Source organism: Fistularia commersonii, chromosome 8 (genome assembly GCF_037954325.1).
Source record: "Fistularia commersonii isolate RoL2024-O1a breed Wild chromosome 8, RoL_Fcom_v1.0, whole genome shotgun sequence".
NCBI classification, from domain to species: Eukaryota; Metazoa; Chordata; class Actinopteri; order Syngnathiformes; family Fistulariidae; genus Fistularia; species Fistularia commersonii.
Window position 1 is genome coordinate 4,570,391 of NC_141291.1, and position 16,377 is coordinate 4,586,767.

A 16,377-nucleotide genomic window follows, 5' to 3' on the forward strand; every position below is an offset into this window, starting at 1 on the left:
CCCTTTTCATATATATTTATATATTTTTAAATGTGTGTGTGTGTGTGTGTGTGTGTGTGTGTGTGTGTGTGTGTGTGTGTCGGCGCTCCGGCTCTGCAGGGATGTGACCGACAAAGCGAGGGGAGGGAACACCCCCCTCCTTTCTCTTCAACCCCTCCACCCCCCATCTGTTATGCATTTCCCCTTTGATTCGGCAGCAGCCACTGAATCTTATTTTCCAGCCCCCCCCCCCCCCCCCACACACACACACACATACACACACACACACATACGGGTTCCACCGAGGAACGTGGCGGAGGAACCCGGGTTCTTGGCATCGGATTAGCTGGATTTGTGTTCAGAGAGGTTTAGGTTGGAGTCCTGGGGCGTTGTTTTTTTGGGGGGTCAGTCGAGTCAGAGCAGATCCCTGCAGGGAACCAGATAGAAAACTGAGATCTGTCACACATGTGCTTCTGATGATGCTGCACCTCCTTGAGTTCTATCTTTTTTTTTTTTTTTTGGAGGGGGGGGGGGGGGGTCCTTTCCTATTTTGAAGAAAATGTAACCTCAAAATAATAAATAAATCTTCTCTTACTAAAACCAATGGAGAGGAAAAGAAGCGGGGGGTTTATAACCCCCGCTTAGGCCAGGAAATGTAGTGTGTGTTCATGTGTATTTGTTGTTGTCAGGAGCTGTTGTTTCCACGGTCACCTGTCTGACCCTCCCATGAATCTCCAAACATTGACCTCCATACGGTAAACCCATCGGCTGATCGATCAATCACAGGACATGATCCCATCCATTAGCAGCCCCCTCCCCCCCCCAGCCCCTCTCAGATTCTTTTCTTGGCTTACGGCCCGAGTCTCTGGGCTAAGTTGCAATTCTTGCACCACCTTTTGGTAGTTCTGCGTCATCACACATCACACTGAAACGGGTTCATCCAATCCCCCCCCCCGAAAAAACAGGGCTCTGACAACCACACACGGTTTCAATCATTTGTATTTTTCAAAAATCCAGACAGACAGACAGACGGGTGGTCACAGACAAGAAGGGACCTCGGGGTGAAAAACAAAAAGGCACCATTGCCAGACAGATCTGTGTGTGTGTGTGTGTGTGTGTGTGTGTGTGTGTGTGTGTGCACGCGTGCATTGGAGTTGTTGCTATTCCCACTATCAGACTGACATTCAATAAACAATCAATACCAAGTATGGATACTACTACGACACATCTAGTCTTCAGACGTCCCCTTGTTACAATACGTTCATTATCTCGATAAAGAAGGGGAACGCGCAAAGAGAGCAAGAGGCGGAACGGTGGTGGAACCCCAACGGTCTATCGGCAGAATGTTGACGTTGAGCATTCGGCCTCGCTTGGAACTTTCCGGAGTCCGTTTCGTGTTCGCGTCCCCCGAATATCGATACAAAAATAGATATGAAAACATTTGCTTTGTAAAAAGTCTCTCCCGAACAATTCAAAGCAAAACAGCTACACACAGAAATAACAACTATCAATATTGTCGCCCCCCCCCACCCCACATAGACACACACATTCCCATAATTTTAGCGCTCCAGTTAACACACACACACACACACATGCATTCACATGGCAAACACTGCACACAAATAGCTAGTTTTCACCACAGTAACAGGCACAGTAAGGAGCAGGTGTGTTTTGTTCGGTCTGTGAAGTGAGAACCCCCCCCACACACATTCATGCACGCACGCACACGCACGCACACACACACACACACACGCACAGCGAGGTCGAGTGTCCTTGTGCGCTTCCCTGTCATTACGAATGCAGGCTGGGGCGACATGATGGTGCTTCTTCTGTTTGGCTGCCTTTGCATGTACAAATCGGAATCAACCATGACGATGGGGGAGGTGTGTGTGTGTGTGTGTGTGTGTGTGTGTGTGTCAGCCACACCTGTACAGCACCTGAGCAGGTGAGAGCTGGCGAACAGAGGTGAGGAGATATTACAAATATTCTCTAAGAACTCTAGAGACACCGATTAAACGACACTACCCTTACTTCTTTTAAGAATATTCCACGATACTCGTGTGTGTGTAACATTTCAAACAGAGCTGAAATCTTGACATCACTAAAATAAAAATGAGCTCTACACACACACCCACACGTACAGTATATATCAAATAGGTCAAAGATCTCTGCAGACCGGTTCGTTCCACTGGGTGCGGAGGTGTAGCTGGTGGAGATCAGAACCCCGACGCCCACGCATCAGCCGCCACATGACATCAGGTGGAAACATTTCTGCTATCATCCAGCTGACAGTTTGTTTGCTTGACGAAGCTTGAGAACCGACACTTGAAATTACAAGGAGGAGCGCTTGCGGGGTTGGGGGTTCCTCCACTCCTGAAATCTGAATCCTCTAGGATGCTCTAGGACCTAAACAGCGTTTCCTCTCAGTCCGCCGGGGCCTTCTGGCTCGTGTCGACACGTGGCTTGAGTTTGCGTCACCGGAGAGATATGACCTCCCTGTTGAGTTTGTTTGTTTTCGTTTCGAGTGAAAGGCACTGTCACTGTTTGCTAGTTAGCAGGAAAAAAAAAAAAAGACAGGCAATTCATACAAACACTTTGTGTGAAAAGTGCGTACATACAAAAAGGCGTGAATGATTCTGCGGGCTCTGACATTAATTCGTGGCGGAAACCATTGGAAGTAGCTGTACTTGAACCCCCGTCCCCGCGGGCTAGAAGTGGTTCTTCAATTAGCAGAGCGCAAGCTAGCCGCAACAGAGCCTCCATGCTAGCTGCAAGCGTTATCAACAAACCAACGCCCCGATGGTTACCACGGTGACCGAGATTAACATTGGACCTGGAGACTGTACACCTGCGGACTTTGGGGAAATGCCCCGGCCTTCATATTGATCATAGGCAGGTAATCTTGCGCTTGTGTGTTTGTGTGTGTGTTTGTGTGTGTGTATGTGAGTGGCGGCAGGATAAACATCTAGTGCAAACACGAGGCCGAGGCGTCCGTCCTGCCCGCCGGCGCCTGTTACGACTCCAGCAGGCTATGCCAGCGGCACACCTGCTGCCCCTTGGACTCCTTCATCTGGGTCCAGTGGGCGAGCTCCTCCTCCCCAGAGCTGTTGAGGCCCAGGGAGATCCAGCCGATCATCTCCTTGCGCTTCATGCTGCGCTTGTTGTAGACGGAGAGGATGAGCGTGACGTCCGACAGCTGGAAGAGAGCCACCTGGAAGACGAAGGTCTCCTTGTAGGTGGGGTTGGGCTGACCTCGGCAGATGGACGTCTTGCACTTGGACATCTCGTGGCCCATGGAGTTCAGTAAGGTCAGCTTGACATAGGTGTCTGGATGAGGGGGCGAGACACAGCCGGCGGTTACCGGGAAGTTATAACAGCGTTATTGCGCAGCCGAACAGTTTGCGTTGGCGATCAAGGACTCGAAATCCCGACTTGAATGCGGGGTCATTTGTGCGAAACCGTTGCGGCTCTTTCTTTTCATCACCTGGAACGGCAGGGAGGGGAAAAAAAAAAAAAAAAAAACAACTACCTGCCGCCGCGGCGGAGGAGGCAAAGTGTGAAAGGCTTTCGTTTGTTCCTGGCGGAGCCAGTGCTGCTGACGTCTCTGATCGTGGCGGCACGGGATGTTTTCCTCCCGATCAAACACAAAAGTGCGGCTGAGAGTGTTCCTGTTGGCGGCATCGGCAGCGGCGGGGGGGTGGGGTGGGGGTGGGGGGGCTCGGAGGGGCACGGAGAAGTGTTACTTCAGTCTTGTTGCTACGCAACTACTTCCCACCTGAAGTGGGGTGATCGCGCCACAGATAAACGCCCGGCTAGGAAAAGTTAGCAGCCGAGGCGTCGGGGCTGCGGGGATGGTTGGGGGCATCAGTCCACCAGTTCCCCTGGTCCCCGTTTGACTGGGGGGGGGGGGGCGTCGACGCCGATTGATTCGCCATTCACTGCTTCCTGACTCGCTTCCGATTCCCCCGGGGCGAGCTGAAGCCGGCTGGTCACAAAGGGTGTGTTTTCACCGCCCCCGCGACAAATGCCGCGCACTCTCTTCCTGTCTAAGGGAGCGAGCGGCGGGCCCAGCTTGCCGTGGGGCTTTCATGCCGTCAAGTGCCAGCTGCCTCCCGACGCCGCGGCTCGTCCGCCTTGAATCGCTCGCCTCGTCTCTTTGAAATAAAAGTGGAAAGAAACAGCCTTGATTTCTTCTTTGACGGCTGCTGAATGGGCTCTGCCGAGCCGTAGATGTCTTAAGTGGTCAGTGGCGGCGGCGGAGGCGGCGGCTGCTCCTTGATGCGGCTGCTGAATGAAACGGGGGCGCCGCCGATGATTAAGTCGACCCTGGCGCCTTGCATTTGTTAGAGATGATTATAAGACGGAGCTTTGAGATTGCTCCGCGCCCATTTGTCGGGCTCCTTCCTCCGCCGGCTGTCAACCCAGGCCTGCCGTAAAGGTTTCGCACAAAGGATTTTTTTTTTTTGTGGAGGTGGGTTGGGGGATACAAGGTTTGACTGTTTTAAAGCAGCTACACAGGCTGGGCAGTGGCCTGAGAGATACCCATCCAACTCCCCGAGACGTGGGCAGGTTCCCTCCACCTCTGGTTCTGTATAGATCCCAATTTGTTGCTGGAGCTGGAAAAGCCAGCGTGTCTTGTTACCGCAGGAGCCACACTACACAAACGTGAACAAAAATGATGGTACTCTTATTAATTTAACGGTGAGACAGCCCTCTACAGCCCTTTTGCACAATTGGAACCTTTCAGGAACTGGTCCATTCGCTCTTTGCAGATGGACGATGGGCCTCAGGTCATAGAACCATTGTAGCTCCCTCTCCTATAGTTCCACTGGAACTTGTATGACACCTGGAAGGCACCTGGTGCATCTCTTAAGGCAACCCTCATACAAATGCTTCCTACGGACTGCCGAGGGCCATTTTCTAAAAACTACCGTGGTCACTGGTCTGACAAAACAGATAAAACCAGAGAGAAATGGAGTGAGGTCCGAGCTTTTCTGGCCTGCTATGCTACAGAGGGGTTTCCAAGGCTCGCAGAGGAACAACAAAATACAGTACAGTTCGCTAATGGCAGGGTTCTTCACACAACGTGGCAGAAAAACAAAACACTTCAACCCATTTGATAGTTGATGGTTATTATTCCCTCCATGCAGAACATGAGAACTGTGGCAGCTTCGCTCTCCATGGTGTCTTCTTCTTCTTCTTCTTCTTCATCTTCTTTTTCTTTCTCTTCTTCTTCTTCTTCATCAGTTTGTTGTTGAGTGTGGTGCCTTAGGTGCATGTCACACCGATCCTGACCGTGGTCCACTACTACCTGTGGTAATCCAAAATAAGGTCCCTCAGAGGAGGCTCGGTTCTGCATGACATTCAAGCTGGACAGTTCTTAGAACTATTTTGTCCAAAAGCGGCTTAGGAGACTTCTGAACCTGTGGGCATTTGAAGGCCACCTCCCATGTCCCATGTTCTCTTCTATGGTGACTTTAGCTGTGTTGTTTTGGATTGTTGTCCTGTTCAGGAACCCTGCGACTGAGAGCAGCTTTCCGAAAACAGCTTCCTCCATGTCTCACCCTTGGTCAGTCATCTTTTCTTTGTACGCTCCGTGTTTGCATCTGTAAACTCAGGGGGGATGTCTCATCTGTCTAAAGGAAATTCTCCCAGCTGCTTCTGGCAAATTTCAGTTCCCCTTTTCCCAACAGCAACAGACCGTCGATCTGAGATCGATGTCAGCGATCTGACACCGATGTCTTGGGCTTCACCTCTAATCTCTTTAGAAGTTATTGTTGGTTCTTTTGTCAACATTCATAATATCTGCCTCTTAAACCTGTCAAGTTTCCTCCAGTGACCACGTCAAGGGAGCTAGGCTACAGTCCACTGAGCCTTAAACTTCTGCATAATCTCTGCAACCGTAGTCAGAGGAACATCCAGCTGCGTGGAGAAGTTCTTTTTCGCCTTGACCTTTAACATAATTGTCTATAATTTTCTTTCAAACCGCCTGGGACAACTCTCTAGTTGGCTTTCTGTTGTCCACGTTCAGTGTGGTACACCATGACACCAAACAGCACAGTGACTACTTCCATCCTTCCATCTTCTGTCACTTATCTGGGGTAGGGTCTCAGGGGAAGCCCCCTAAGTACAGTCTTCCCTCTCCTCAGTCACATTGTCCACTTTTTCCAGGGGAATCCTGAAGGTTGCAAGTAGCCCCAGTACACTAAATTGGCAAAGTCCCTTGGGCACGTCCTGGGGACTCCTCCTGCTGGGACAGCTCACCATGGAGGTGTCCAAGAGGCAGATGCCCGAGCCTCAGGCTCCTCTGGATGCTGAGGAGCAGCAGCTCCTCACCCTATATCTGACGGAGAGCCAAAACACCGAGCAGAGGAAACTCATCGCAGCTGCTTGTATCCGTGATCTGGTTCTTTCGGTCACTTCTCACAGCTCTTGGGTGGGAACATAGATCTCTGGTATAATCAGAACGTCACCTTTCCGCTCAGCGACCTCACTGAACCGATGCAGTCCTCTTTACTCCCGCTCCATCTTTCCCTCGCTCGTGAACAAGAACCCAAGATACTTGAACCCCTCCACCTGGGGCAGGATCCTGACCCAGAGAGGGTACTCCACTGTTTTCCAGCTGAGGAACAAGGGCCTTCAAATAGAAAGTGCTGGTACTAATCCCAGCTGCTTCACACTCGGCTCGTGACTTGCCAGCCTTTACAGAGGGAGACGGACGGATAACAATTTGTTACACTCGATGCAAATTACAGGACACGTCTTTGCTTAATGTGTCCCTGTGGTCATTCATCATCAATGTTTTTAGGGGTACCATCACTCTTGCCCAGACCAAGTTCACTTATTTGTTTTGTTCAGAACCACAACTAAAAATGTTCCATGATTTTTCATTAATTATTATTTTAGTCAGTTTCAGGTTATATCTGTGACCGCTGAGGATTCTCTCTCTTTTATGGAAAGGCACCAACAGTTTTGTCCACGTATTTAGGGCATGCTGTAAGACGTGGCCCCATATTTATCCGCATTCAGACGAAGGGTTTAAGGAGAGCAGTTCTGGTTTGGCACCGAGAGGAGGAATTAAATGAAGGCGGAATCTTTTGGATGTTTTTTTATCCCCATGTGGGTCTGCAGGGACCTGCAGAAGGGTTGCCTCCAAAGCAGCTGAGTGGAGTAATGACACAAAAAAAAATGACTGTACATTGAAACAAATCTGACAGGCGGCCCGTGCTGCGTTCAAAGACCTTGTCTCCTCTGGCTCTGAAACGAATTTAGCCTCGGCACATGTGTTTCGTCGTGTTTTTTTAAACCCAGCCTCAAGTTCACGGTAGCTGCTCTAAAACGGTAGGACTCCACGGCACAGAGGTACTTCTTTGTACACAACCACAGTACTACACGGGTCACAGTGATCAATGAGAGGACAGCACAGTGTGTCTGCCGCATGAATATTTATGCTCCGCGTTCACTCCAAAGTCCCTGAACGTGCACCTGAGGCGTGCGCTGGCCGAGTCAAGCCGGGGATGCGCGTTTTCTCCCGGGCCGGCTGGACGTCGGCCGATGCAGAGCGGGGGGCGGGAGTGGGGGTTGAGGGGATGGAGGGAGTGTGGCCTCCGGGCGGGAACATGAAAGAATTTCAGGCATGGCGGGCAGGAAAGAACGGTAGACAGGCGGCAGATGGGGCGGCATGCGGCTGGGTGGAGGGCGCGGGGGGGGCGGCAGCCACTTTCATGGATGAGCTTGTGATTTGAGAGCGTCTCTCGACTGAATCGACGCTTCGAGAGCCAGAGATGTAACAGGTAGCGTCCCGCCATTAAATTCACCTAATCACAATATTGATTTCCCATCTTTAAGGTAACACGTCTCGGGGTTTGTTTGTTTTTTTTTTAATCACAGCTGCATCCATGAAGGAGGCGGGACAAACATCCAGGATCCAGCGGGCAGACGGGGCAGAGACTCACCTCGGATTATATAAACCTGTCCCCCGATCAGGTGTTTGAGACAACAGAACAGTCCGTCTGACAACAGGGGCGGGGCAGCAGCAAGAGAGAGAGAGAGAGAGAGAGAGAGAGAGAGAGAGAGAGAGAGAGTGGATGCAGGCATCAGAAGGGAAGGGGGAGGCAGAGGGGAGAATTCTTTCAGGCGCAGACAAAACAAGAGGAGTCAGAGGGCCGACGGCTTAGACACGAAGTTCAACAAGAGCTGCTTCTCTTTGAACTTGCTGATCGGATCCCTTGGAATTGGCTGGGGCGGGGAGATGGGGTGGGGAGATGGGGGGGGGGGGGGGTTCCGCGCGGGAAATGAGGGGGAACCCGGGAACGGAACCAGAGGAAGAGACTACATGCAGCTGAAATAAACCGCGGTTGTGAGGAGTTCCCTCGTTGCATGCGCCCGGTGGGTAAATATGGCCCGGAAGGTCCTGAGATAACCGCCTGTGATAGGCCGCCCGTCCTTCCTTCAACCTTGGCAGGAGCTCATCGCCGGGGACCGGGAGGGTACTTACTGGGGGGCTTGTTGGCGGCCAGGTTTTTGAAATGGATGCCCTTGATGACCTCCACGGCGAGGCGCCCCGTGGTGGCATTGTACACCAGGCCCACCAGGATCTCCGGTGTGGAGGTCTGACTGACCGACTGGAACGACGAGGCGCTCTCGCTGCATGTCGCGTCTGAGAGGCTGACCTGGGACTCCCCTGCCTGGGAACGTCAACAGACCACGGCAGGGTCCGTGTTTCAGGTTTCTTTTTTTGCAGAGAAAACCACGGCGTTGTTAGCCCGTTGCCCCATCACATGTTGTAAAAGGACTTACAAGCGTTACTTATTGCTGTCTCCTAGACAACTGCATGTCGTTTTGTACAGTTTATAAGCTACTGCTCTGGATAACTGTCATAGCCAAGAGCCTTCTTCTGCCCGCACACACGCAGGCACACACACACTCAAACACACACACATTAAATGACCAAAGTAAACACGCCCTGCTCATAACACAACCTCGTATTCTCTCTCTGTCCCCACAAGGTGCGACCTCCTCTCTGACAATGTTAACCAATCACGTGAAAGAGCAACGCGCGGCGCAATTAGCGTTCGGGGGCCGACGCCTGCCTCGCCCCTCCTTACCGGGAGCCCACAGCAGGGGTCTAACATGACCGGCACTGACATTTTCCCCTGAAGGTTGAGCTTGGTGAGGTAGAACACCTTTTCCCCGAGCATCTTCTCCTTTTTCATCCGCCGCATGCTGTAAAGGCGAAATCGGACGGCGTAATTGCTGATCATTTCCGACTCCACGTGGCTAAAACGAAAGGTCTCGGTGAAGATGGGGCACGGACCTCTCTGGATCGCCGTCTTAGTCCTCTGCTTCTTGCTGGGCAGCAGCACCAGGTGTACTTGCCACGAGACGTTGCCCGTGCATTTTAGTGTGGGGAGATCGGTCACCGCCATGACGGTAACCGCCAGCTGGTGCTCCCCAGAGTCGTAGTCAAACACCACGTCCAGGGTGCCGTGCTTGGCGAGGGGATCAGGCTCGTAGCCTTTGGGGAGCTGAGCTGCCGAGCCTCGGGCTGACATGTCCTGGTGGGAAAAGTGGGAAGAGAAGCTCAGCATGGAGTTGCCACACACACACACACACACACACATACACCCGCAAACACGCATCTGCACACGTTCTGCATTGTTTACCTCGGGGCTGAGGACGGCGGTGCTGTCACTGGGCACGTCCTCCTCGTAGCCCTTGTTGAGGTAACTCTCTGTCTCTTGCTCGTCGCTCCCCTCGCTTGGGCATTTCCCAAAAGAGAGGCGAGGGCTGCCGCTGCCGTGGGAGAGGTCGCATTTGGCATCGCCAAGATCTGACAGCGTGCACGACATCCGCGGGGAACCGTTCTCATCCTGGTAGGGCGGCGGCTGGAGCTCGTCCAGCGGCGGCGTTCTCCTCATCCTCTGGATGCAGTTGGCTGCAGAGGAGGGGGGGTGAAGAAACACATCAACCACAGGTATCACTTCACCCTGAGGGACAATTCAAGGGTTATCAACGTTTCCATTTTACGTGGCATGGAGAGACCTCCACGAGACTATTCGTCACTCTGTTGCTGTTGCTATGGATACCAAAATTAAGTTGAATGTCTGCAGGTGGACATAGATGGGATTTACATTAGCCCAATGACAGGGCCAAGCACCTAAATGCTGCTCTAATAGTTAGCCTTTAAGCTAGTTAGCGTTGATAAATTCATGTCATCTGGAGTCAACAACCGCTTTTGGACAGAACAGAAGAACACAGTTCTGAGGACTAACTCAACACTCAAAAACAAACCACTGAGGAAGAAGAGGAAGATAAAATGGACAACATGAAGAGTAGAGTTGCCACAGTGTTCATGTTCTGCATGGTGGGAGCAGTAACCATGGACCATCAGATGCTAGCCATTGGTTAACTTCATTCCCATTTTAGCCAAAATGTTCATGTTTCTCTGCGAACCCTGTAAACCCTTCTGTGGCGTAGTAGGCCAGATGTGATCTGTCCATGGCAAGTTAACAGCTGACAGCGGTAGTTTTTAAAAATAGCAGTCCGCGGTCCATAAGAGGTGTCCAATAATTGGCTTTAAGTACTTTGGTGTGGTCATATTTTGCAGACTATCTGTCCACACAGTAAACATGTGACAATTCATCTCTTCCATTCACCGATGTAGCCTCCTCTTTTATTTTTTCCTTGTACAGTCACCATGACTCCACTTGTTTTCTGATAAACTGGTGCATGTGATGGTTTACTCCCAACTCTCAGGGCGCGTCCTATAATCCTCGATGTTTTCAAGGGTGCGGGGCGGCTTGGAGGTGAAGACGAGGCCAGGAGGGAACATCCAAACTGCCTCCCTTGTCCAATTTGGATTCGCCGAGCAGCCAATGCTAACCCTCCCTCAGGGATACTGGCGAGAAGGGGGTGTTCTAAAACCACCCTTGAATATTAAGGAAAACAAAAAGATGAAGGTGGAGAAGAAAAAAAGGGCTCAGGATATAGAAAAAAAAAAAAAAGTTATGCTAACTTCTTGATTCTGTGATGACGTAATTGGCTCCGGCTCGCAGTGCCGGCGCTCCGCCGACTTTTCGAAACTTTCTCTCTTAATAATGTCAGACGCTGACACGCCGCCTCAAAGTGGCACATATCAGTGGCAGGAAGGAGGCAGAGGAGTCTTAACGAAGTTTCACGGAGGGCTTGATAAAAGGAGGAAATCCACGTTGAGCTTTTTTTTTTTTGTTGTTTTTTTTCCCTCCCCCTCCCTGCTGGGCCGGGGGCGGCTGACGTGACGGAAGATGCTGTGGAAAAAGCACCACTCTCTTCTCCAGTCCTCTAATTGGAATGGTTACCAGCCCTCTTTGCGTCTCAGCCTCCCTGCTCCCCCCATCTTCTTCCCCCACAGCCAACATTCACACAGAGATTCTTCATCTCCCACCCCTAACCGCCTCCCCCCCTGCACCGGAGGTCGCCTTGTTTTGACTTCTTTTGAACCTCAGCGGTAAAAGTCTGGTATAAATATTGTTAAGAGCGACGAGAGGAGCAGGACTTTGTCTCCCGAGGCGAGCAGGGGGGGCTCGCCTCCTTCCACCGCCGGCTAGAGCAAAGTATGCTAACCGTTACCCGTGTGCGTTCATAAGTCATATGGCGGCACAAAAGGGTTCTTTACGGCCGTGCCGTTTGTTTTGGCTTTTTTTCCCCCTCCTTTTGTTCATCCTCTGGCTTCAAGATGGCGGCCGACGCTACGGCGATAAGCTCCAATGTTGCAGGCGTTTTAGCCACAAATGCATGGATTATGATTTACTCTGTAATATGAGGAAAATGTAAATTGATACAAGCTGGCTTTGGACCTGGCCTAAGGCTGGGACTGTGGGCCTGACCCGCTCTACATACGACAAAATAAATTCATATATACTAGTAACTTTTATGTATCACATGCTAAGTCTAGTTTATCCACATTATCACCAGTCAGTCATAAATTAAGTATCGTTTTTTTGATTTCGTGATTATATCAGATGGTCTTACTCAAACTGCAAGTGATGTTATATAATAGGTTCTATGATAATATTTACATTTTAAAAGTCATAACAAAGCACTTCAATATGACTTTTGATCCATGTCGATTCATAGTTTTTATACATCTAAAAGTACAGTATATATGCATACAATATGTATATCACTTAATTCATGTCATAAAGCACTGTGAGCTGCATATACTAGGTACAATGTAATGTTTGAATGCTACACTGGGGTCAGGCTGTGGTTAACCTAGCCTAGCCTCGCCTAGCCTAACCTAGCATTAAGACTGGAGGCACAGAGGCTCTGGCTGCAAGTCAGAACAAAACCAAGAGTGATTTTAGAAAAATCAGTCTTCTGGTTTCAAGATGAGAGTCGGCTTCACCCAATTTACGTGCATCTTAAACCACCATCGCCCCCTTGAACCCAATTGGTGCCTCTACCCTGTCAGCCATCTTTGTCCGCCCCGGTCCTCTCCCGCTTGACACAAACCTTGGCGCACTGTGTTTACTGCGCAGCAGATGATCCTTTCTGTTTGGGCGCCCTATTTCTGTCACGTCCTTTCAAACAGCCGCCGCAGTGATCGTCGAAAAGCTCTGCGGTGACATCACCGCCGCAGGCGGGGAGCGGCGTCGTCGTAAATTAGAGCCCGAACGCGCGGCAGGCAATTACTGTTTTTTTTACGAGTTTTCCCGGCTTCCTCGTCCTGCCGGTGACCCCGTGGGTTTTAACAACGCGGGTTCTCTGGAAAAGCCTCAGCTGGGATTTTTGAAGGAAAAGAACTCAGTGAGGAATTCCAGCACGGCCCTTGAATGCAGGCATGTGAGTGTTTTCCCGCAGCTCATTCGGGAGGCCTCATCCGGCCCAGTATTTTTAGCTCCTGCCGTGAGCATGACGTTAACCTGTCAAGAGGCGGCGAAGTGAAACTTCCCCTGGCGCAGACGTCAACATTGACATCATGTTCTGTCGATATTAAAAAAAGGTAAAGCCTCATTTAATCCACGATGAGCAGTCAGGGACGGACCGGCGGCGGTGGCGGCGACCTCTCCCTGACCTCCTACAAAAACCCCGCAGCTATTCTCAGAGCGTGCTATTCGCGGGGGCTGCTCGGAGCCGGCAGGAACCCCCGGACCGCCCGGGTCTTCCGCTCGGACGCCGTCCTCCTCATGTTTAATGCATACGTCCCGAGGACACAGCCCGTTCGCGCAAACATGGGGCGGCAGCGAGCCGAAACGGAAATAACACGGGCGGCGCGCCACCTCAGCCTGCTTTACATTAATGGAATCCAAGCGGAGAGAGAAAACGCAGCTGGAGAAAATAAAAACTGAATTCGATTTCCGCCTCGGCAACCACTTGGAATGGCGACAGGCGACAAATTGTGCTGGCGTTTCGATCGGGCTCTGTGGCTCTGCTCGGCGCAGCCGTCAGAGAGAATTATGGCCAATTCAGACAGTGGCAGTGCTTCCATGGTACGCTGCGCTTTTACCCACCAACTATACTTTCGGACTGAGGGAGACCGCATCACGTCAAGGTTTAGAATAAACACACGACAGACTCAAGCAGCCAACATCCAATTGTTCTCCGCGATCTGCCTGCCGGCCGAGCAGGTCAGTGCACGCGGAATCACGATGGGGAGACGAATCCTCTGCCAGTGGACGATGTGCGCGGCTATTGATTTTCGAGCGGGAGTTCATTCATCAGCTGCTTTTCCGGCCAGCTCTTGTTAGCCGCGAGAGGAGATTTTTTTTCTCACAGGTTTGAAAAAGTTGTCCAACACACATACGCAAATCTCGTCCGTCCGTCAGATGTCCGGATGTGCAGATTTATTTCAAATCTCTAACGTTCACAGGGCCTCACATCTTCTCCAGTTTGCGAGTCTCCTCAGCGCAACCGGATCTCAAACATGAGTAATGTTGCAAGGGAGAGGCTGGTCTTAATGACGGGGAATTGAAGGCTTCATCTCTTCTGATCCACGGCGAGGGGGGGGGGGGGGGGGGGGCGCAGGAAGCCTCAACCCCGAGGAGGGAAAATAATGAACCGCTGATACTTTCAACTAAGCTGTGGCCATGGACAGACCCGGCGGGCAGATGCCTTCACAGGAGCCGCGAAGGCGACCATCAGCCTGTCCCGCGGACACGGACTCTGTCAGCAACACGTAAAGAAAAAAATGGCCTTAAGTATTTCCAGCACTTTCGACAGCCGTGTATCCAGACCTGGGTTTCAATTCATTCAGGAGTTGCTGGATTAAAGGAGGCAGACCTCGGCTCTGTGCCGGGAAACGCGTGGACATTAGGAGAATACGATATTATTAAAGTATTCATTTCGAATGTCTCCAGTTTTTGTGTCAAGCAGCTCGCAGGCATCCAGAGATGCGGTCGTACTCCCAGATGATGTGCCCGAATACAACGTGGGATGTCAGTCCCGTTTTGAAAATCGAGAAACAGTCGGCCAACTCTGGCGGCTGTTGAGCGGCTAAATCATCTCGTGTTTCTGTCCGCAGCGTCCCCCTGTCGCCCGGATCCGCTTGGTCTTGGGAGCGGAGGCTCACGGTGAGATGTGAGTCACGGGACGAGGAGGGGTCAGAGGAGTCAACAATGGGACCAGAACCTGACCCGGCCCGGAGGCCATGGGGGGGGGCAGCCGTACAGTGTGACGCTTCTGCAGCGGCAGAGTCAGAAGCATGTCATACACTATTCATCCCTCGGCTACACACTCAAATGTTGCTTTAAATAGACTGCACCAGACTCTGGGGCTGGGTCTTATATAACACGGGGAGGGGGGCTGGTTCAAACAAGATGTGCCAATTTAGGGATTGCTGGCAGAGACCCCGTCTGTTTTCGTCTGCGGATGAGACTGGAGACAAAGACACCTCTATTTTCCCGACTGACAGCAGAGGCGGACGAATCGCAGGCTTCGTCCCCGGACGTCCAAACACAGCTGCGTTTCGAGAGTCCGTCGCGGCCGCTAAGACGGGGGCGTCTTTATCCAAACAGGCAGCTCAGAGACAGGATTGGCTCAGTTATAGAAGATCCTCACCGCGTGAGTGGGAGAAGGTAACAGCGGCGTTAGCGTTGGCTCATTTTAAGCCAGCGGCGGCGCACGAGCCGCCGCGTGGGTTCCATGTGCCACCTTCAAACAGTGAGAGAGGCCAAACCCCTGGAGCATCAAGGCAGAGAGATGCTGTGACCCCCGTTAATAAGTGGGCCACAGACCTCAGCAGGGTGGAAACACCCTCTGGGTGGGACCTGGGTATATCCTGAGAACACACTCTACACTGGCTTCCTGTGCAGAGGCTAAATAGGGATACTGAATGAATTGTAATTAATTACAATTACTTGGTTTTGAAATTATTATTTGAATAACAAAGACACAAACACACACGGGATTGTTATCAACCCTCAAACTTGCCAATCCAGAAGAAGAATGAATTTCTTCAGATGCATTTCAGAAATATTTTTGATCTACGATTCAACAGCATCTGAATTAGCACTGCTATTGAGCGTTTTCCTTTCCAGTCGCTTCACCACCGAAATATCTAACAGTCAGAAGAAAGGGCTTCAATACAGCCAACGTAGAAGCAACCCAGGCGGAGTATCCTGTTCTGCGAAATATGATATACTGGCCCAGGGAACAGATCAATCCTCTGGGCTGAAGACGGAGGACGTCAAATCCACAGGACGCGCTTTCGACCGTGTGTTGCATCAGGCGAGAGAGAGAGCGAGCGAGAGCGAGCAGGGAACAGGCCGGCGCTGGTCCACCCGCGTTAAGATCTAAAAAAGCGCCCTCCATCTCCATCCCGCCCCCCGCGAAATGTCGAAAATGAGAAAAATAAAAACAGGGCTGAGATGGCAGCCGGGCAGACGATGCAGACAGCTGACTGCTTCACCACCCTCCCACGGAGAGTTCGCTGAGCAGGAGCTCTGCTTTGATCACCTCTTTGAATTAACTGCCAGTGCGTGGCGGCGATGGCGCGCACCGTGGGTGTACGTGTGATTGTTTAGGCAGCGCCTGTTCCAACATTGCTCCGGCGAGGGAGGGGTTGGGGTTTAAAATCCACACCATGTATCCGGAACGTGATAGAAGACCCCGGTGCTACTTTCACACTTTTAAGAAAGAGGAGACACTCAATAAAAAGTGAAATAAACCAGAAACCCACCGTCATCGGCCGAGGCCTCGCTGCTGTAGCCGTCATAAGCGGTGGGCAGGGGGCTGTATTTGTGCCGGCTCTCCCACCTGAACCCCCCGACGTGCTTGAGGTTGGCCGGCCCCCTGGCACCCCCGCGGAGGCCCTGGGAGCGGCTGACCGCCTCTTGATACTGCCCCATCAGCTCATCCTCGCTGTCCGATGAGGAGGCTTGCGTGTCGGCATCTGGGTAGCCCTTATCTGCATGGAGG

At 51.6% G+C, this 16,377-nt stretch overlaps 1 protein-coding gene across 5 annotated transcripts in view; it reads right to left on the reverse strand.

Moving 5' to 3' along the window:
- Positions 1 to 962: 962 nt before the first annotated feature.
- The window catches only part of syt14a (synaptotagmin XIVa), a 34,660-nt gene continuing 19,245 nt past the window's right edge, over positions 963 to 16,377 (reverse strand). The window contains exons 4-9 of one of the 5 annotated variants that reach the window (XM_086150603.1): positions 16,139 to 16,366; positions 9,645 to 9,916; positions 9,296 to 9,536; positions 8,477 to 8,666; positions 7,935 to 7,991; positions 963 to 3,306 (exon numbers count right to left, since the gene is read on the reverse strand). In XM_086150603.1, coding sequence (XP_086006729.1) covers positions 3,009 to 3,306; positions 7,935 to 7,991; positions 8,477 to 8,666; positions 9,296 to 9,536; positions 9,645 to 9,916; positions 16,139 to 16,366 — 1,286 coding nt within the window. In that variant the 3' untranslated portion in view covers positions 963 to 3,008. Of the gene's footprint in view, positions 3,307 to 7,934; positions 7,992 to 8,476; positions 8,667 to 9,086; positions 9,537 to 9,644; positions 9,917 to 16,138; positions 16,367 to 16,377 lie in introns of all 5 variants that reach the window. The other 4 variants (XM_086150602.1, XM_086150599.1, XM_086150604.1 and 1 more) reach the window with 4 other exon arrangements.